Below are 23580 nucleotides of genomic sequence, written 5' to 3' on the forward strand. Positions count from 1 at the left end.
GGACCCTCCATGTCGGCGACCTTGCGAGCCACCTCTTCTTTCTCTTACACTCCCCTTTCTTATACCCCTCTTACACACCTCATCACTCTCATTCACTTTCCCTCCTCTCTCTCACTCTCCCTTTACTCTCCTCCTTCCTCTCTTAGGCTGCGTCCCCACTGGCGCTGACTGTGAAGAAGTGGAAGCGGCAAGCGCAGAGCGCACAGCACGCTCAGCACCAGTGGGGACAGAGCCTTAGACCCCCTTATCCCTCTCCTCTCTCTCATTCTCCTCCTCTTCCACCCCTTTCCCCCTCCCTATTTACAGCCCCTCTCTCTCTTACACCCTCTCTCCCTTTCTTACATTCCTCTCCCTCACTTAAAACCCCGCTGCCTCACTTACACCCCCTCTCATCTCTCCCTCCTCATCCCCCCTCACTCTCATACACCCCAATTATCTCTCCCCCCTCACTCTCTTACACACCTCACGCTCCCCCTCCTCCTATTTCACCCTCTCATCTCTCACTCAATGCCCTCCTCATCTCACTCAATCCCACTCTCTCAATCCCCCTGTCTCTCAAATCCCCCTCCCTCTCTCAAATCGCCCCTCTTCTCTTCACACTCAATTCCCCTCCCCTCCTCCCACTCAATCCCCCACTCCTCACGCTCAATTCCCCCCACCCCCTTCAAACTCAATTACACCCCTTCCCGCCTCACATTCAATTACACTCTTTCTCCTAACTCAATTACACCCCTATCCTCATTCAATTATATCCCTTCCCTTACTCAAGTACCCTCCACCTCCCCATACACTTTCCAACCCCCCCTACATACAGTACATATATATATATATATATATATATATATATATATATATATATATATATATATATATATATATATATATATATATATATATATATATATATATATATATATATATATATATATATATATATATATATATTCACACACACACACACACACACACACACACACACACACACACACACACACACACACATCCAATAATTTTCCCTTACCATGGGGGAGGTCTCAAGTGCCACACCACTCCCAGATCCGGATGAGCCCAACTTCCAGTGCTGACTGGGGGGGTTTCAGTTGATGGCAGAAACTGGGGAGAGATGGGGCCTGGCAGCCCACAGAATCCCGACACCCAAACGCAGAAGTTGGGTCCGACCTGTGGCCGGGCCCAACTTCCAGTGCCGGCTGACTGGGCCCCTTACAGGTATCATGGCCAGGGCAGTTGTCCCAGCTCTCCCTGTTGGCGGCCCTGAAAATAGAGAGCATGTCTTATCAATTTAATGGTTTCATTAACAAATATTTGCTCTTGTTTGAGATTTTGTTTATCTTGAGGTGAAATATCTATGTAGAGATTCCCCTAAAAGTAAAACAGTCTGACGGTGAAGGTTACACTTTCTTGTAATGGTTCCCCAGACATTTTTGTAAATTACAAACCACACTAATTCTATGTAGCAACCCAAAGAAAACGGGCTTTACTTCTACAAAGTTTTACATCACCTTGGACCTAATGGATTTTTAAAAAAGAGTATAAAGGGAAAAAGGATGATGCACAATGATGCAGAATTTGATCATCTAATATCATGGCTCATATAACTCCTGCCTTTCATCTAATTGACACTCCCTAACCACAAGATGGTACACAGGGGGTGAAAATAGGCGCTAAATACCTTGATGCAAGATAAGAATGACATCAGTTCTGCTGCAAAGTTGCACTTGTCTGTCTCCCTTACTATCCCTATGTCTGTCTCCCTTACTATCCCTGTGTCCGTCTCCCTTACTATTTCTGTGTCTGTCTCCCTTACTATCCCTATGTCTGTCTCCCTTACTATCCCTGTGTCCGTCTCCCTTACTATCTCTGTGTCTGTCTCCATCTCCCATACTATCCCTGTGTCTGTCTCCCTTACTATCCCTGTTTCTGTCTCCCTTACTATCCCTGTGTCCGTCTCCCTTACTATCCCTTTGTGTGTTTCCCTTACTATACCTGTGTCCCTCTCCCTTACTATCCCTTTGTCCGTCTCCCTTATTATCACTGTGTCCCTTACTATCCCTGTGTCTGTCTCCCTTACTATCCCTGTGTACCCGTCTCCCTTACTATCCCCGTGTCTGTCTCCCTTACTATCCCCGTGTCTGTCTCCCTTACTATCCCCGTGTCTGTCTCCCTTACTATCCCCGTGTCTGTCACCCTTACTATCCCCGTGTCTGTCTCCCTTACTATCCCCGTGTCTGCCTCCCTTACTATCCCCGTGTCTGCCTCCCTTACTATCCCCGTGTCTGCCTCCCTTACTATCCCCGTGTCTGCCTCCCTTACTATCCCCGTGTCTGCCTCCCTTACTATCCCCGTGTCTGCCTCCCTTACTATCCCCGTGTCTGCCTCCCTTACTATCCCCGTGTCTGTCTCCCTTACTATCCCCGTGTCTGTCTCCATTACTATCCCCGTGTCTGCCTCCTTACTATCCCCGTGTCTGCCTCCCTTACTATCCCCGTGTCTGTCTCCCTTACTATCCCCGTGTCTGTCTCCCTTACTATCCCCGTGTCTGCCTCCTTACTATCCCCGTGTCTGCCTCCCTTACTATCCCCGTGTCTGTCTCCCTTACTATCCCCGTGTCTGTCTCCCTTACTATCCCCGTGTCTGCCTCCCTTACTATCCCCGTGTCTGTCTCCCTTACTATCCCCGTGTCTGCCTCCCTTACTATCCCCGTGTCTGCCTCCCTTACTATCCCCGTGTCTGCCTCCCTTACTATCCCCGTGTCTGCCTCCCTTACTATCCCCGTGTCTGCCTCCCTTACTATCCCCGTGTCTGCCTCCCTTACTTTCCCCGTGTCTGTCTCCCTTACTATCCCCGTGTCTGTCTCCCTTACTATCCCCGTGTCTGCCTCCTTACTATCCCCGTGTCTGCCTCCCTTACTATCCCCGTGTCTGTCTCCCTTACTATCCCCGTGTCTGTCTCCCTTACTATCCCCGTGTCTGTCTCCATTACTATCCCCGTGTCTGCCTCCTTACTATCCCCGTGTCTGCCTCCCTTACTATCCCCGTGTCTGTCTCCCTTACTATCCCCGTGTCTGTCTCCCTTACTATCCCCGTGTCTGCCTCCTTACTATCCCCGTGTCTGCCTCCCTTACTATCCCCGTGTCTGTCTCCCTTACTATCCCCGTGTCTGTCTCCCTTACTATCCCCGTGTCTGCCTCCCTTACTATCCCCGTGTCTGCCTCCCGTACTATCCCCGTGTCTGCCTCCCGTACTATCCCCGTGTCTGCCTCCCTTACTATCCCCGTGTCTGTCTCCCTTACTATCCCCGTGTCTGCCTCCCTTACTATCCCCGTGTCTGCCTCCCTTACTATCCCCGTGTCTGCCTCCCTTACTATCCCCGTGTCTGCCTCCCTTACTATCCCCGTGTCTGCCTCCCTTACTATCCCCGTGTCTGCCTCCCTTACTATCCCCGTGTCTGCCTCCTTACTATCCCCGTGTCTGCCTCCCTTACTATCCCCGTGTCTGTCTCCCTTACTATCCCCGTGTCTGCCTCCCTTACTATCCCCGTGTCTGCCTCCCTTACTTTCCCCGTGTCTGCCTCCCTTACTTTCCCCGTGTCTGTCTCCCTTACTATCCCCGTGTCTGCCTCCCTTACTATCCCTTGTCTGTCTCCCTTACTATCCCCGTGTCTGTCTCCCTTACTATCCCCGTGTCTGCCTCCCTTACTATCCCGTGTCTGTCTCCCTTACTATCCCCGTGTCTGTCTCCCTTACTATCCCCGTGTCTGCCTCCTTACTATCCCCGTGTCTGCCTCCCTTACTATCCCCGTGTCTGTCTCCCTTACTATCCCCGTGTCTGCCTCCCTTACTATCCCCGTGTCTGCCTCCCTTACTATCCCCGTGTCTGCCTCCCTTACTATCCCCGTGTCTGCCTCCCTTACTATCCCCGTGTCTGCCTCCCTTACTATCCCTTGTCTGTCTCCCTTACTATCCCCGTGTCTGTCTCCCTTACTATCCCGGTGTCTGCCTTACTATCCCCGTGTCTGCCTCCCTTACTATCCCCGTGTGTGTCTGTCTCCCTTACTATCCCCGTGTGTGTCTGTCTCCCTTACTATCCCCGTGTGTGTCTGTCTCCCTTACTATCCCCGTGTCTGTCTCCCTTACTATCCCCGTGTCTGCCTCCCTTACTATCCCCGTGTCTGCCTCCCTTACTATCCCCGTGTCTGCCTCCCTTACTATCCCCGTGTCTGCCTCCCTTACTATCCCCGTGTCTGCCTCCCTTACTATCCCCGTGTCTGCCTCCCTTACTATCCCCGTGTCTGCCTTACTATCCCCGTGTCTGCCTCCCTTACTTTCCCCGTGTCTGTCTCCCTTACTATCCCCGTGTCTGCCTCCCTTACTATCCCCTTGTCTGTCTCCCTTACTATCCCCGTGTCTGCCTCCCTTACTATCCCGGTGTCTGCCTCCCTTACTATCCCGTGTCTGTCTCCCTTACTATCCCCGTGTCTGTCTCCCTTACTATCCCCGTGTCTGTCTCCCTTACTATCCCCGTGTCTGCCTCCCTTACTATCCCCGTGTCTGTCTCCTGTGTCTGTCTCCCTTACTATCCCCGTGTCTGTCTCCCTTACTATCCCTCTGTGTCTGTCTCCCTTACTATCCCCGTGTCTGTCTCCCTTACTATCCTTGTGTCTGTCTCCCTTACTATCCCCGTGTGTGTCTGTGATCTGAATATAGTACATTTGGAGGACTTATGGAGTCAGAATACAGGGCACATGCATTATGTTGTTGTTGAGATGCAGGGCAGACATCAGTATGTGTTACACAAGTGGAGCTGGGTGGGAAGTGGAGCTGGGTGGGAAGTGGAGCTGGGTGGGAAGTGGAGCTGGGTGGGAAGTGGAGCTGGGTGGGAAGTGGAGCTGGGTGGGAAGTGGTGCAGATGAGAAGTTTAAGAAAATGTCTAATTCTCCCGTGATCTTGTCTCGTCCAGGATGTTGCTGTGTAACTTTGATTTCATTGAGGCTTGAAAATGTGAAAACATCGAAGCTGTCTCTATAATTCTCTTTGTTTCTTTAAAGTACTTTGCATAAGATTTGAAAGCATAACTTTATTTTCTTCACACTGCCAAGAGAGACTGGAATTGTAAGTGTGTCCATTATAGCAGATCAAGTGGAAATCAATGGACCATAGATTCATACATTGAACAACTCTGGAGCTTCACATTATTGTAGAGCAGTGATTTCCTATACTGGAGATGTGAGAATCCTAATACACATTGCTGAATGCAAAGCCTCTATTAAATTAACATGATTTGCAAAATACTGGTTTATAGCTTCCCTTTTATTTTTTTTTATTTTTACAGTATTTCATACTGTGTATAAATAATTATACAGTATTTATAGCTCCAATATGTTAGACCATCTAGTTTCCATAGCAATAATCATTGATCTATGAAAGGAATGAATTATCTTACATACAAGATACCCTATAGGCAGCATGAGACATCAGCTCTTCATTATTGGTCACACTACAGTATGTAGGCAGTACAGAAATGTTTCACAGCGGTGTAACATTTCACAGAATCATAACAGTCAGTCACATAAAGCCTCTTGTGTGCCTGCTTCCCTTCAACACATTCCATCGCCCATCAGTTTGCAGCTTGGCTTGGATTGAGTATTTCGTTATTTATTTCTGCTAATTTTGACTTCGTGATTAAAAAAATCTCTTGTATACTCATAGTTTGGTTATCCTGAGTCTTTTATTTGTGTTATATTAAATTACACAGTGTAATATGACATGTTAAAGTAATTGATCCCATTAAAAACAAACAAACAAACAAATACAATTAAACATATTAAAATTGAATGGCAAGTCACATGCAGTATCACATGGCTGCCAAGTAATGTATTTTCTTGATGGATTTTAAATTGTGAATATGTCAATGTAATTGTTGTTGAAAATATGACTGATTGGATTGCTGCAACTTGTTTAGTTGTAATATTTAGTTTAAAGAATATAGGGTGTATACATCATGTAATGCAACACATTGATATTATAACCTCAGTTTACACTAGTTTTTAATGTAGTGTAAGAAATGATGTCACCTTCTGTGTGGGCAGTTTGGAAAACAACTCTTGGATTTATCAGGGAACAATAGAGTGGTGATTAATATTACACAGATTATTAGTGTGCAGACAGTGGAGGCCTCACAGTGAAGGGTTCTTTGCTATGGTCCAGTCTGAGACCTTTTTGGTCTATTAGTTAACCAACAATATGGTGTATGTTTGTTGGACCTGCTTGGTTTGTCCACAGTTTTAAAAATCATTTGGTATAAAAACTTGTTCTATTAAAAACAGTTCTGATAAATGCAGAGAGCACTCATAGAATTGGAAATAGGACACATTTAAAATTGTTAGTTATTTAAAACCGAGCAAGTGTACTTATTATGATGTGATATTGTTCTATAAGACTTTGAAGGCTTTATACACACACTTGTATGTCAATTTAAACCATAGCACATACTGTACTTGCTTAACATATTATAGGTCATCGGTCCATTTTTAACATTGCTTAACATTCAAACTAAAGAAATGCATTTGTTCCCATTCCTTTCATCCGCATCTATGTTCCTAAAGTGACTTTATTCATCTGTTCAGCTCATGCTCATACTTTAGGGCCCTTTGCACATACTGTACAGTACTGATCTTCCCACGTAGATCTTCCCTGGTTAGGCTGGCGCTGGTCTGTTATGACATGGTGTCTCCGGGTGTACATACATATAAAGGGCATCTTCATGTTATACTGCATTTGATTTGTACAGAAAATGTCAATTGGGACACACATTGATTCAATTCCATGTTTTATACACAGTTTGATCTGCAGTGGATGCTAATTCACTGCGATCCTCTGCGACCTCTGAGAGAATCCTGCACTGAGCTGGAAGCCAGGAGAGCGGTAAGAACACCACCCTTCCCCCATATTGCAGGTAGGGAGGCCACCTGCAGGGGTCAATAGATACATGCAGGGGAAATAACACTTCTGAAGGCAGCCAGGGGATAATTATTATTCCTTTAGGAAGTTTGACACATTTTATGGGAGCAACATGAATTATCATCATAGATGTTGTTATAATTGACCATTCAACACTAAAAGTATATCTTCTTGAAAAGCAATAGGTTCATGGCCGTCTGCAGAAGAGATTAATGAATTCCTGAAGTACCACAATATAAGCCTCAAATCAGAACCGACAAAAACACATTTTCAAATAGGGGAAACAACATATACAGTATACTTTACACCAATAACAACGCAAGTCCGGAAATATAGTAATAATTAACGGAATTTCAGTTATAATAAAGGGGAGTCCCAAAGCCCCCAATAATAAATCCCCCATATGCCACTTGGAAATGGAACTACAGCTGCTTTTATTGGATCAAACATAAAACTTGAAATGATTAATTAACTTCAATTAAAATATATTTTGGCTTAACATCCTCATTCACTAATATGTACAAAAGGGATCTGAGTGCAAAACCCATATACCTAATCATAATTGTTTCTTAATATAACAATCACGGTAATATAAATGTAGGTAGGAATAATACCAGTAAATACCCGTGAGCACAAGGAACAAAACCAAGAGCATACAAGTAAAAATTGGGGCGAATTGATCAGTTTCCCAAAGCTTTCAGATCATCAAAGGTGAGATGAGATCATGGAAGTAGCTGGTGTAGAGTCTGTAGTGCATTAGCCTCCAGTTGTAGGGTTAAAGAACCTCGGTCATTCTATCCTCCCATCGTCAAGACATCCTCCAATCATCACTGCCCTCCTCCATGGATATTAATAAACATCAGTATACGCCTTCTCCAGGGCTTACCGTCCTGCTACTGTTAGCTGATTCAGTAGGGGGATTTGCCTTGTGGGTCCTAAAATCGGACAGGGGGAAGGATACTGCGTTTTCTTGCCTGGCCATAGGTTTTACCATGGCTAAGACTGCCAGGGATAGCGGACCCCTACTGCTGGTGCTATGCCTACAGATAGTCAGCATTTGCTTGGCTCAAGTAAGTTGCAACTAACTCTTATTTCATTCACCTTTTCCAGGTCAGCCAGGCACTGATAGAGGTAAGAATTAAATGAAGGCTATTTTTATGCAAAGAGTTTCTTGTGTAATTCAATTGAGCACCACGATATATACTATCCCTGGTTGGGTAATCATTCCCCATTGTTCTTCTTATCTCTGGAGTACAGAATATATAATATCTCTCACAAGTCATTGTATGTGTTGTGCAACTATGCATTCATCTCTCTATAGTAAAGAAGGTGTTAACCCATATTTACAACACGGTTACACTTTGGCTGAAGAGAATACATTGTAATTACTGACTCCTGAATTGTAAGTAATTCAGACAGCTGCACACGAGAGCTTTAAATCCACAGCTATAACGAGTTACTAAAGTAACTTTTCAGCAATACAGTGTAATCATCACGTTTAACACCCCATTCAATTCAAATAAAACACCGTACACTAGTTAAGAGATTATTTATATTCATGCTACTTGGTACATAGTTTATAGAGGAAATTAACATATTTGTTGATTTCTACAGCATGTTTCTATCCAATATTGTCTACTGAAATAGGCTGGCTGCAACTATCGTCTCTTCTGCAACACATGGGCTAAACACACGATAATATGCTTACATTGATAATCTTGATATACTCTGCATTTTAAGAAAATGATTGATTGAAAATGTTCATAGCCTAATTGAGTATAATATTAAAATATGATCCGTTTGTATAGAGTTAAAGAGGCAGCATAAGACGTGGGGAGTTCACACTAGTTCAGTCACAGTAGGGAGGCAGCATCTAGTCACCTCCCTCCACTCTATTTCTTCCCATCACTGAAGAAGAAAGAGGAGGAGTGCAAGGAAGAGGTGATCTCCAGCTCACAATGTTCTCTTTGTAAAGGCCCCCTACTTGCCAATGTAAAAATAGAAAGAAAAAACAGAACAGTATATTCATTTTACCCGGCTCCAGTGCCTGAGCTGGTGAAGTTTCAAAAGTTTTTTTTTTTTACATGTTTGAGTGACACCAAGGTAGAAGTTTTAGTCAATCACAATTCAAAACGTTTTCTTATTCCTTCATTTTTCCCTTTCAAGTTAATTATAATAAAACAACATTTTTGAAAGGAAAAGATAACAATATATATATTTTTCAAAAGATTCTCTCCACTAATATATGCATCGGATTAAATGTATTTCTTAACCCCATCAGTGCTGAGAAGGCCGGAAACGCAACACAGAGATAGGAGGAGTGAAATGAATGGTCCATATAGTTCATTATTTTATTATTGAACAAATGTTTGATGTGATCATAATCATTTAACATTAATAACAGTTTTTAGCACTAATGTTTGACAATATAGGTTGTTCCTTTTAAACTGCTGTCTCTAATTTGTCATGTTATTTACTTCATGCATAATGGCTGTTCCTAGTTACCTGATTCTATATGTAGGACAGAAGCCCATATTGTTCATGTGACATGCAATGATGTCTATATAATTCATGTAACCTACTGTATACTACTTAAGTCAGAACTAGTAGTGAGAGACCAGTACTCATATATATGGAGCCATCACTGTATCTAGAGCATCCTTGCAAGGAATAAAGTATTATGGTCAGAGCCATTTATTTTAGGAAAACATACAAAATAGGACATATAAGGCTGAAGAAAGTTCGTTTTTTTTTGTATGTTTTCCTGATTGAAATGGCTTGATGAGAAAGAAGCTTTGACCATGATACTGTGCTATATTCCTGGCAAGGATGCCGTAGAGAGTGATGGAGATATATATACACACACACACACACACACACACACACACACACACACACACACACACACACACACACACACACACACACACACACACACACACACACACACACACACACACACACACACACACACACACACACACACACACAGAGTTCTCTTATTATTATTTTTTGACTTATACAGCCAATGTGGCTACACTGATGGGAATTAGCACCTGGGGTTTTTTTCAGTGTCTTTTTCATTGTTTGCCCTTTTGCATCCCGATTTATATTTTTGATTGGCATTATGGTACCTAATGCTTCCTATTGTTTTTTGGCCAGAGAGGACCACCCGGACCCGCTGGACCAGTGGGTCCACCCGGAACTTCAGGAGTTCCTGGCATTGATGGTATAGATGTAAGTGAGTCTATCTGTTATTATATGTAAGCCCTTCTGTCTCTTATCCGCATGTTTAGTCACTCCCTGTTGTAATGAGGCTCTCCACCTTGCAGTCTTTACACATGCAAGTTAGAGTACTTTACTGGATCATATACTGTATCCTCAATATATTATACACACACGTAGCTTTATACAGTATGTACAGTACTTCTGCAGTGACAACGAAAAGATTGCAAAGGGACTCGTTACACCATAGAAATATACAGCAGGGTAGATCCTCAACACTGAAAATTAGGTCCTAAAAGGGTGTAACTATGTATACATATTTAACCTGATACTGTACGTTGATTCCTTGTTTCAACTCCTTACATGTATCATTGCTCGATTAGTACAGCATTACTCTGGCGAATGACTGCAGGTAGCTGGATACTATCTGGATTTGAATAATGATTGACTATAAAATTATGCTTCTTTAACAGGGAGACAGGGGTCCTGACGGTCCTCCCGGCCCAGGGGTAAGTGCACCAGCTCTGCATGCTACATGTCTTCTCCTCCTTCCCATGGTGAGAGCTTCCTTCTCATTGGTGCTATTGTTGTATTTTCTCCTTTGAACATCAGGGTCCCGATGGGGAATCAGGCAAACCCGGATCTCCAGGATTACCAGGCGAGCCAGGGGCTGATGTGAGTAGATGAGCAGGAGTGTAAATGCTCCTCTGTGTGCCAGTTTTTGTAGACAGCGGAGAAGGTGTATGAATAGATGCTGTATCCATATAAGGAGGTGGGAGGGGCCTAACCTACACACCCCTTTTTGGTCTGGGACTGCAAACGTGCAATGTGCACATGAATATATGTATTGAGAAGGTTGTCTAAAGCTGGACATAAGGAGGCAGCTTAGCTCCTGATGCTCAAGTTCTCCCCTTCCAGCACTGAGAGCCCAGTGTGTGAGCTCTATTCATTGTATGAAAAAAACATGCTCTGCTCAACTAGCCACCTGATTTGTTTCTCCCGGTATTAGATGAATGATCAAAACTGGAGAGATCTTCTGTAAGACCCTGAGCAGGTTGCAAATGGGCTGTGGTCTGGGTGTTTTTTTCTTCCTATTTACCCGGCAGCAATCTCTATAACCTGCTCAGTCTCATTTATCTGCAACGCTTTACTCCCAGATTATTAGGGCTCAGACAGTGCTGGTTATTTATCCTGCTGCCTGTTCAATATGTCTGAACAAGTCACTTAGTGTATTTACCTGGCTCCCAGAATAACAACAGTTTGTTGAGCTGCTTCAAGCAAATGGTGGCATTTTAGCAACGTTATTCCAGACGTTTTAATGCACATTTGTTTCTTTAAAGCATCAATAGGGAAAAGCTCAATCCTGATGTTGCAGCCTAATTCAAACACTCACCCTCCCCCAAGAAAAAAACGGCAGTATTTTGTTAAGAGGTGTAATGACTGGCTACATACATAATATGCAAGAAATGCAGTAACCTCCAGGTGAAATATGATGCACATTTTTAAACACAGACAGGCCAGTGCTTCAGTACAGAGTCAGATATGTAGCATAAAGACATTATTAGCCATTGATCAATGAGTCTTACTATTATCACTTTTATCCTGTTAACATTTGTATATTTCCCTTTGGATTGCATCTATAAATATTATTTGAATACTACAGGGCTTACATAAAGTATATTCCAGGGGTAGGGAGGAAGTTGTTTTCCTCTATAGAGGCAAGAATTGACTCCTCCACTTTCTCATTGATATAATCACATCTACCTCGCTTTTCTGGAGGGGAAAATAATTGGGATGTACACCATAATACTTTTTGGGGCAAATAGCCTTGTTTGAAATCTGGTCTATTTTCGTCTGAAATGATGGTCTGCAATAATTCCTTAGTTTCATTAGTTGAGATAAAACAGTAACAATCTCACTGGAGTAACTAAGACCCCCCCTAAAGGATGAAATAGTAGTATTCAAAATAAAAAAAGCATTTAATAAACAGCGCATCTAGACTAAAGATGTACAATGATAAAAGCTGGAAAGTACAACACATCCAGTATACAATCATACTACATATTTTCTTTGTGCCTTTCTCTTCATGTTCTGGTTTTTAGGTGGTGGATGTGCCCTGTATTTCTTTTGGTATATGTTATAGCTTTCAGCTGCCATAGTTTACTTTGATTTATTTTAGTGTTCCTTTAAACAGTCTCACCAGCATGCTCCTGTATGCTCTGGGTAGTTACACTTGCAGCAGTTACAGTTGGTTCATTATAGCTAGTTCTTCTGTGTCTAACTTAGATTTATAACTATTCTGTGTACTACAGATTGTGTGCTGATGGCTCTCTTTGTGTGCATTGTAGGCATTATGCATTAAGGTTTATACCCCAGATTGTATACTGGATGTGTTGTACTTTCCACCTTTTATTATTGCTCAGTTTTATTCAAGATGTGCTGTTTATTGAATACTAGTATTTCATACTTTAAGAGGTCTTGGTTACCCCAGTGAGATTGTTACTTGTTTGAGTGCTGTGGACAATTGGTTTAATTCAGAATTGATTGGATGATGTTCCACTGCTAGTTGTGCTAGTTTGTGGCTAAGGAGATTATTTACAGTCTAGTGATTGCCTAGGATGATGATGTTAAGAAAAGTGCATAATATTTGTAGTGCAATATAAATATTAAACAGAAACTGCTAGTATACGTATCCCAACTTGATTAATCTCCCATGTGTTGGGCTGGAGATACCAGTATGTTATTGCCTTGAGGAAATGAACCTAATTGGCCACTAGTTTATACTGCTGTTTGTTTGGGGGGGGGGGGGGGGGGGGGGGGGGGGTTGGTGTGTATACAGTTACTGTCCAGTCTGTAGGGAAATACAAATGAAGAAAATGATGGCAGTGTTTATTAGGTGTCATAGTAATCAACATACAGTATTTCTGCCACCTACTGCAGAAAATATGCATTCTTGCACCATTGTGCATCTGAGAGCTACATAGCACAGTAAGTTCAGATTTGTCCTCATAGTATTTATTTATTTTAAAGTAGGTTTCATCGTGCCTGAGAAACATGAACTACAAACACCAGAATGGGCCTTGTATAATGGAGTAGAATTATATTCATTATTTTAGTTTATTATTTTACATGGCCTTAATTGTTATATTACAGATCCTAAATTAAATCTAAACTAAGTGAGGTTAAGATAGTATTATTTCCCAAGATTTTATTAAGGGGTAGGCATGATTAAACTATGATTGGCTCTGCCCATTTTGATAGTTCACAAACTGCTTTGAAATTGAGCCTTGATCCCCTGAAAATGCTGTTTCCTCATGCCCCTCCAGATGTTGACACTTTGTCGTGGATGTCTATCTAAAATAAAACAGACAAGGATAAGTATTGGAAATAAAAATTACATTTTTTTAACATGATAACCTGAAGGTTTAGGTAGAGTTTACTTGTAAATAAATATTCTCTCTTCTACTTGGTCCTCATATATCAAAGAGATGTTCATACGTCTGAACACCTGGTCACAATCATTCAGTCTGGCTGAACTCTAGTGATATGATATTAAGATTTCGGAATGAAACCCTGTTATAACTGCAAACACAGAAACATGTTCCGTCTTTCAGACAGACACAATTTTTAAAGGTTTTAATTGCTTAGTTTAATCTTTGAAACGAATCATTGCCAATAGTTCCCTTTGGCCCAAATTGAAGCGGCACCCTTAATCGTTGGCAACTTGACCGAAAAACAAAACAAAAAAAAACAATTGAACTGAGACGTTTGTTTGGTAATGACATTTACTCACATGACTTACTGGGAAACAATAAAAAAATATGTCCATGTTATCTCATATAACTAAGCATTGCAAGCCCAGGGAATAGTTAAAACCCCATCCTCTTCAACAACCCCTAACATTATCGCATAGAAATTCCCATTGACCCCCAGAATCTGGGCTCTTTGATCCTGCAGGTTTACAAATTTCTTGTCTACAACGCTCTCACCTGGAGCTCAAAAGTAATTTCTTAAGCTTTGAGCTTAAGAAAAAAACAACATATCATAGCTAATTTGTGTTACTTAACTTGTTGTGTTATTGTCACAATATATTTACATGTGAATCAACATCCTGTTGAATTATGGTTTGAGTCAGTACCATAGAATATTACTTTACATTACATGCAATTTAATTTACATCTAAATTGCACAGCTGTAAACATAATAATAAACTATTACTTTGAGTATGAATTCCCTGTCTCATTAGATAAGATATGTGAGAACCTGATATGAACATGATTATTAAACCTGGCATTAGATGTTGACAGCCTAGGAGGATGAGATTTTTAGTAGTGGGATCAAAGGCAGACTATTACAGTATACAATAAAAAATATACTGCCAGTTATCTAATAAAGGCAGGAAAGGTGTTGCTTCTGCTTTAAACACACCATGTACAGAATACACTGTGATGCATTGCATAGACGTCAGGAACAGCTCCTGGTACTCTAGCTATAGAGTGAAAGTACTCAACCATATAACACATTCTGCATTTCCATTATCTGCTTGAGAGATGTGGTTCTATTCAATATGCTGCGAGTGACTTCTTACTGCTCCCCTGCCTATCAATGCTGCATGAAATCACGTATTCCATAAACATTAATATTCCCTTCTTATCTTAAGATTCATTATGAGAAGGCCTTTTTTGGTTGCAACCTAAACTATATGCATAGTGGGCCAAATTTAGTAAGCATTGCTAAGGCATCTTATAGCCCATGCAAATTAATTGTGCCACATGACTAAGCACCTGTTAGTAAATATGGCCATGTACACTGTACCTCAATAATGAATTATTTGCATTACTAACAGGTATGTATATAAAGCATTGTGACCACTTTTGGATTATTAGCTAGTGGTGTTACTTGTTTTGTGGTCAGGGATTGGATGCCTTAAAAGGGCAATACCCCATTTTTCTTCCCTTTTTAACACATTGACTCCCAATTTGTTCTTCTTCATGAAAATATGGCTTACTTTTTGTTTACTTGTCTCTGATGTTGCCACTGTTGGTTTGAGTGCTTCAATGGAACCAGTTTGAAAAACCCAGGTTAATGGGCTGGTTTTCATTATAAATAACTATAGATTGCACCCTATGTAGGCCATACACTATATTAATAGAGCACACATAGGATTCCTGAAGTGAGAAGGGCAATGCTGATTACATGGGACTTTACTCCACTACATTATTAAGTTACAATATATAAAGAGTCAGTTCCAAAATTCACATTTCAAAACAAAAGGCCATATTTACTAGACTATTCTATATTAAGGGTGCTTTCTTGCCCATTTAATAAGGTGCCCTATAGATTTGTACTGCTTAGTAAATATGGTCCGATATGTGTTTGTCTTACATTATACCATTAAAAAAAAAAAAACTGATGAATAAGTTGCAGATTAAAAATCTGTTTTGCCAGATGGGCACAGGGAGTCCATGATATTAGCCAGAGCAAACGTCTTCCCATTACTGAAAGTACTTTGGATTAGTTACTGTACCTGTAGTGGTGAAATGTAATGGTCTGTATGGACTACTATACAGTTAATTTCACTGCTACTGATTTATAGCTTTCTATCATGAGCCTTAAACTTGATGTAGGTTTCCAGGCCACGTTAGTATAGAACTGTCAAAAAGGTTGTTCTGATATCTGAGGCTCACACATCATGGATTATGAGACTTCTGATCCCTGTTGGTTGGAGCTCACCATGGTTTCATTTTGCTTTTTTTCACCCAGGTTTCCTCCTCAATTTTTCTGTACCTTAATATGGTGTTAGGTGTGCCACTGGTAATAGATATTGTAGAAGCAGTGATGAATGGAAGGGATATTCTTCCAAAGTTTCTCGGAAGACATCCTTCATAGATCACTTGTGATTTCCTAACATCATGTTGGGCTATGAATGAGCTTAAGAATGGCGTGGTGGAGGAAGGCTTTTGTGTCATCGAACTCTCATTTCAATCATCATACATGCTAATAATAATTCCCACTGTTACTCAAGGGCCTACCACTGACCTTATGCCAGCTATTACATCACAAACTAAAAACTGTTACCCCTCCCCACACCCCAGAATCACCAACTTAAAACTCCTATCTTGGTTAGGTCCAAATAATAAGGTTTATGACTTAAGTTGTGTTATTTCTTGGTCAGTATTTTAAACAGTGATGTTGATATTTAGAGATTCTTCTTCTTCAATGCCATTGACATTTTCTTGATGGTTGTGTTTGCAACACATTACTATATACTTTGCATACACTGTATCTCTACTACAGTAAACATGTGTAATATATAGAGATGTGCCAAACGTTCTTAGTTTGCTTTGTTAAAGTACGGAAACTTCCCAAATCACTAATCATAAACCATACATTTTTTTAAATTACAACTCATGTCCCAGGTTGTAACATACTTACAGTAACACATATTTGTAGTAATGAGAATAGAACACATGCTGTTTTCCCACAGTTTTTTTAATCTTTTTAGTAATTTCCAATGACCTTTTTTTTGTTTTTATAATTATGTTGTTAGCTGAATTCAGTGTTATGGTGAAGTCAAACTATGAGAAGGTGCATGAACTTAACACAATGGCGCACAACCTAAACAATAGAAAATGTCTAATTGGAGATCTTCCAATTATTCTTACCAATTAACAGTTCAGATGTCAGTATAAATCTCATCTCAAACTACTATGGTTTATTAAACGAACATGACAGTTCTTCACAGACGTAAATTCATTTAAAGACTTTACAAATCTGTACAGATTTAAATTATTCCTGACATTTAAAAATCCATATCAAGATAGAATCTGTGAAAACCCTTCTTTTTTTTCATAAAATTTGGCAGACATCTATAATCTGTAACATTCTACAAGTCTGCAGCACCAGTATAGCTGCAAATCTCTAAGGCAGATCAGAAGCAGAAGAGAGTCTCTTCTTGAAAAACACTAGCTTATCTAATGTTCTGTTTAAGATATCTGCTCAAAATTGAATTGCTAGCATCAAATTCAGCTTGAATACCAGACAGCACACCTAGAGTTCTGAGCAAAAAAGTAAGGGGAGTGGAAAAAAAGTGTGCACAGAGTAGTGGAAAACCCCTAACTCGGCTAAAGTCAGTACTGCTGATTGATGGTGTGTGGCCTTAAAAATGGTTATTCAGACCATATTTCACTTTAACCTTGATTCATTTTTATAATAGAATGCTAATATGCAGCACTATACATTGTAAAGTTTACACGCACAGTGAACCTATATCCGAGTTTACACTCTACTTTTGGAACTTGAAGAAAGCAGGTGACTTGCTTATTGACACAAAATGCTGGCACTGGATCTTAAACCAATATATACAGTCGCTTTTGTCAATAGGCCAGTTTTACAATGTTAGCACTGTATCTAATGTACCAACCACTTGGTATTGCCAGTAACTCTGTACATTGAACTAGTACTTCCTAGACCAGGGTTGGGCCCCTCCAGTCCTCAAGGACCACCATCAGGTCAGGTTTCAACCTGACCTGTTGGTGGCCCTTGAGGACTAGAGTTGCACATCCCTGTCCCAGACCAATACCTTATACAGTATTACCAGTGATAAACTGTCAACAGTTTGACATTCAACGCAAGATATCAGAGTGGTGATAGCTTAAATGTGTTGCATGCATACATCTTGTTCATACAGATGCAGCCACCAGTATTAGAATACTTACCTGGGAAATTCTGGGACAGTCTCAGAGTAAATGCCTCAACAGGCCTCACCATTTCTGTGAGATTCTTAATGGCCCATCGGATTAAGACAGTGGGGGATCCCATTCAAACTGAATGAAACTGCAGGGACCCCCTGCTGTGTTAATCCGATGGGCCATTAAGAATCTCACAGAAATGGTGAGGCATTTACTGTGAGACTGCCCCAGAATTTCCCAGGCAAGAGTTCTAATACTCGTGGCTGCATCTGTATTTGTCATTCTCATGTTTAATTTGTCCATGTTATTTTTTTCTGCTAATTTTCTTATGGTATTACCATTACTACAGGGACTGACGGGACCTGATGGCACCCCCGGCCCAGGTGGACCAAGAGGGCAAAAAGTAAGTATGATTTAATTTTAGATCCTCATTCATTACGTTGTAAGTAGTTTAGCACACGGTAACATCACTAAAAGTTATGCCTTTACTGCTCTGTGCTAAATCAGTGCCATGTACTTAACAGGTCACCAGGTCTGTATTTTCTCTGAATGTAAATATTCTATAATACTACAAAATTATCCATGCAGCAATTTATATATTGTATTAAAATTTTAATTTGGCATTTTTCAGGGTGAACCTGGACTGTCTGGCTCTCGTGGACTATCAGTGAGTAACACCTTATACTTCTCACCTTCAGAAGAGATTAAAGCAACAATTCCTCTGTTCATTTGTATTATTTTTTTTTTATCATACCCTAAGGGGAGTCCCAGTGTCATATCACTCATCTTAAATCTTCCTCCCCCTGTTAAGAAAACATCTCTGCTGTTTGTTTGCCATCTGAGAAAATGTAATTAATTGCCAACAAAGCAATAAGGAGAATCTTGCAAGGACATTGCATATAATGGAATATTGAGTGTCATAATGGGAACCTTGCAAAAGAGGAACATTTTGTGTAATAGCCAATGTAGAAATAGAACGTTCAATTTCATATGCAGAATGCTATGCATAACTAATGAACATGGGGGAATTAAATGTCATAGCTAATGAATATGCAGATTATTGCATAACCAGAGCTTAATGAGAACATTCCATGTCACAGTCAATATATACTATCGCATTTAAACCATTGCATTGCCAAAACACTGTAATAAAAACATTGCATGTCATGTTCAACACATAAGGGCACCATTGCATAACCAATACAGAGTGCAAATGTTGCATGTCATGACTCATGAATAAGGGAACGTGAGACAGGTTTTCCATCAGGACAAATGAACTAAAGGTATCCTTGTGGTAAGACCAGGGGGGATTTGTTATATAGCACATACTACCATTTTGAGGAAACTTTCAACACACAATAGTTAATAAATCTAATATATTGATTCAGCAGTATTAATAATGAAAATGATTATTTGCATAATGATGTTGGAATGTATTAGTGCTGCCATTTTAAAGTCTTTGCAAAACTGTGCATATTTATTTGTGAGGAAATTTAACCTAAAATCTGTGTACAGTGTTCAGTATATAGTACACTATCTAAAATATATAATAATATTTATTCATTTTCATTTTATTAGGGTGGCGGAGTTTCTGGACCAAGGGTATGTATGTTTTAAGATGATATATGATGACCTTGGAGCCTTGAGCCTCCCCTCACCATCCTTTTCCCCTCCCCAACCAAACCTTGATCCCTTAATATGGAATAACCACAGACACCGAACTCGAGGACAAATGGCCACAGCTTTATTAATCATAATGTGATGCACAAAATTTTAACTCCCATTTTACTCTGCCAGAGTTCCCAAACCTTTGACAGACTAACAGAGCCCAGCTGTGGCTCTATAGCCCTTTTAAATTAATCAACCACACTGAGGCAGTGCCCTGTTCCCATCAGCTAGTAGATACCGCTCCCTCTCACCATCTGCCTCATATAGGCATCAAAATATTACACCACCCACTCTGACATGGTTTTGTTCCCCAAAATGAACCAACCTGCCGTAGTGGTGACAATAATACCCACAGAAAATCCAACATGACATGTCACCAACATCAAATTGCAAGTACATAACATACCCATGTCATAACCTTTAAATATAATATAATTAGAATACCACCTACATGGCATCACATAATTCACAAAGGAGGGATAGGGTGGGAGATTTCTTCCCTCAGAGTGGTGCAGTACCGACTCTCTACACTTTCTCCTCATATAACCGCTCCGAGCCCCTCTCCTCCTATCTCAGTGTTCATCCTTCGACTGACCACTCCTCCAAGTTACCCACTCCCCCCCCAACATCCGATAGCCTGAGTGCCTCTGACCAGCTTCCCCAGGAAAGGAGAAGGGAGGTTGGGGGAGGAAACCCAGTCCACTGACCACTAATAAGGAGGAACCTTTTGACCCCACCTATCCAACGGGGCATGGTGATGGGCTCAGTATCTTGGTCATGCCGCCCTTCCCTAACTGTTGTGCACTGCATAAGAATGAATGGCTAGAGTCAACTGTACATGACAAAGTGGTTTTGTGGATCCTAAATAAGTTTAACGTGGCGTTAGCCAGACAATGGAATTATTCTCTTGTAATATGGTTAACAAGAAAGGAGAACAAACTACTGTATTGAGGTGACAAGGGCCTATAGAAGCCAATGTATTTTAAAACGAGACAACAGTAGTGAGTGAAGGACTACATTTTATAGGTACAACATACAGTTAAATATTATGATTATAGTTATTTTAGTGTGTGAAAATATCATAATGTAAAATTGATACAATTATTATATATCCCTGATTTTTTTCTTAACGTTTTCTGGTAGGGGGCCCCAGGTCCTTCTGGACTCCCTGGAGAGTTAGGCCGCGGTGGGCCGATGGTAAGTACATTTCTGTAACTGTCTTGACTAATATTATGTTTGTTTCATTATATTTGGAAAAATGACAATTAAGATAAGCTATTACATTTAGTGAATGCTTTTGAGGTACAGTATTTAATTTAAAGATTACAATCAATGCCGTTTTTCACTGAGCTTGTATATACAGGCATACCCCGGTTTAAGGACACTCACTTTAAGTACACTCGCGAGTAAGGACATATCGCCCAATAGGCAAACGGCAGCTCGCGCATGTGCCTGTCAGCACGTCCTGAACAGCAATACCGGCTCCCTACCTGTACCAAAGGTGTGCGCAAGCGGGGAGAATATAGAGCCTGTTACAAATGCCTTATTTACATCAGTTATGCACGTATATGACGATTGCAGTACAGTACATGCATCGATAAGTGGGAAAAAGGTAGTGCTTCACTTTAAGTACATTTTCACTTTACATACATGCTCCGGTCCAATTGCGTACGTTAATGCGGGGTATGCCTGTATATGTGTGTGTGTGTGTGTGTGTGTGTTCTTGTGATGGTGCACAGGCACATTTTTTTTCTGAGTGCATCTTACCATCTCTTCCTGCACATCATCTCCGGCATCTTCGCCTTGTTGCGCCACGTTGTCATGATGCCGCAATGTCATGACAACGTGACGTAGCTGGAGGAGATGAAGAGCAGGAGAAGGTAGAGGTCCCGCGCTTTTCCCGGGTACCTATTTGTTTTACAAAATTAAGGAATATATATATATATATATATATATATATATATATACATCTACATGTACATAATACCTTATGTGCATAGTACATTTTATAGTGATACAACTACTTGTCAAATAATTTATGTATGTGTCTGTAGAGTGGTTGACATGTATACAATTATGTATAATCATCTATGGGAACCAGTGTAATTTAATATATTTTCATATTTTTGTACATATTAATATGTCTAAATTGAATAGTATTTAAAATGGTTCAAAAAACAGAGAACTAATGTGTGTGAGATCTTTAATAAATTATTTTAATAATCACATTTGAAACCGGAGCCTGCGGTGCCTGACCCACAAGTAACTACATGGGTGCAATATAAAACTGCAGCACCAAACTACAGCAAAAAAGAGCACCAGATTTATAAATTAAAGGAATCATATTCATTTATTAGATTTTTCTCTTTGATCAGTCTGATGCAGTGTTTTTGGATTAGTTTTGTCCCAGGGAGATTTTAATAAATGGCGTCATAACGGCTATCAGAGAAGGTCAATAAAAGTATATAAAACTCCTGCACTGTTGGCAATTAAAACAATATAATCTTATATGTATGGAAATGTAGGCTGCCCTTACGTTATTTGCTGAGCGTCACAAGAGCTAGCACTCTACAGGTCCTTGTGATGTTTAGGAAAGATCATGTGATATTTGCTCTTTGTCAAGGATTGCCAAGTGTCCAGTATTGAACAAGACAGTCCTGTATTTGGACACTCTGTCCAGTAAAAAATTAGAGGTAATACTGGACATGTGCAGTATGTGCATACCGATATTACCTCTCTGGATATGTATGTGTCCGGTACTACCTCTCTGGACATGGTGACCTGATCGGCTTGGGTGGCCGCGGGATGTCCCTGAGCAGAGATAGTGCAGGGCTGTTGCTTTGGGGTGGGGCAGCTTCCTTCATCCCGTTTGGCTGCTGCTGGGTAATGCAGCCAATCAGGAGGAGGTGTCAGAAGTCCTGTGGGTGGGGCCAAAGAGAGGAGGAAACAGCATGAAGCGGAGAGAGTTGTGTGTGTCGAGCGCGTCACACCTTTCACTATTGTGTCCAGTATTCTTAGAGAAGCTGCCTGTCAATCCTAGTCAAGGGGGAGATCACGTTCACTGCTGCGTTTCTGTTCACATCAATGGGAGCCTGGCAGTGATCACTACTTCAAGTGTTCACGTGGTCGCGATCCCAGAAGTGCAGTGATCCAGAAGTCCGGTGACACTGTAGTGCGGCCGGGCTTCCAGCAGGGATAGGGTCCACAAAAATCAACAATGGCAAGAGAGATTTTTGGTTGCCTACTAATAGGGTTGACATTTGAACAGGCGACTGCATTAACAGTATTGGGATTTTGAAATGGTAAATAGGTTTTTTTTTTAACACATGAAACAATATTACAGGATATTCATAGGCTGACCACTAAAAACATTAGCAGTCAGCGGCTTCTATGTGTGATGAAAATAATGAGGGAATATAGGAAAAAACATGTTGAAACTTTGTTCACATCTTGAGGCTAGGAATGCCATATTTGGATTTAAATGAAAAGGACAACTTCAGCCAGCGTTTTTTTTTTAATGAACAAAAAGCAATGTAAAATGTATAGAAGCAAAGTACAGTATAGGGTGTAGATTTATATAATGGATTACATACAAAAAAAGTGCAACTTCATCACAAAACTAGAAGTAGTCTGGTAAAATAAATAATGAATTCATATAAGGCCATATTTACTAAGATGTGCTATTCCATAAGGTATCTTCCATGTTTGAAGACAGCCTATAGCTCCACTCAAGTGAATAGACCATAGATAGACATCTTTATTAAGCATTGTTACTCCACAAGACACTTTCTGGGCTGGAAGGGCCCATTCACTGAAATAGGCCTTACAGGGTCATCTTTTCTAAGCTGTGTTATGGAGTAGCACTGCTTGGTAAATATGGCCATGGTGTATGAAACAGACTATAAATGTTATGGGGAGAAAGGGGTGCAAAACTTGGATTACAAGAAAGTAGAAAAGAAATAACAATAATAACTGCAGGGGCGAGTAAATTATTATAGTATGTTAAACAGTCAGTGCTGT

At 40.8% G+C, this 23580-nt stretch overlaps 1 protein-coding gene across 1 annotated transcript in view; it reads left to right on the top strand.

The window, feature by feature from the left end:
* Positions 1-23580, top strand: part of COL9A1 (collagen type IX alpha 1 chain) — a 100464-nt gene that overhangs the window by 21014 nt on the left and 55870 nt on the right. The window contains exons 6-14 of the mRNA XM_075598077.1: positions 6857-6940; positions 8087-8107; positions 10139-10213; positions 10675-10710; positions 10814-10876; positions 18242-18295; positions 18524-18559; positions 19471-19494; positions 20704-20757. Of these exons, the coding sequence (XP_075454192.1) occupies positions 6857-6940; positions 8087-8107; positions 10139-10213; positions 10675-10710; positions 10814-10876; positions 18242-18295; positions 18524-18559; positions 19471-19494; positions 20704-20757 (447 nt within the window). The remainder of the gene's footprint in view (positions 1-6856; positions 6941-8086; positions 8108-10138; positions 10214-10674; positions 10711-10813; positions 10877-18241; positions 18296-18523; positions 18560-19470; positions 19495-20703; positions 20758-23580) is intronic.

Source organism: Ascaphus truei, chromosome 4, assembly GCF_040206685.1.
Source record: "Ascaphus truei isolate aAscTru1 chromosome 4, aAscTru1.hap1, whole genome shotgun sequence".
Lineage (NCBI taxonomy): Eukaryota > Metazoa > Chordata > Amphibia > Anura > Ascaphidae > Ascaphus > Ascaphus truei.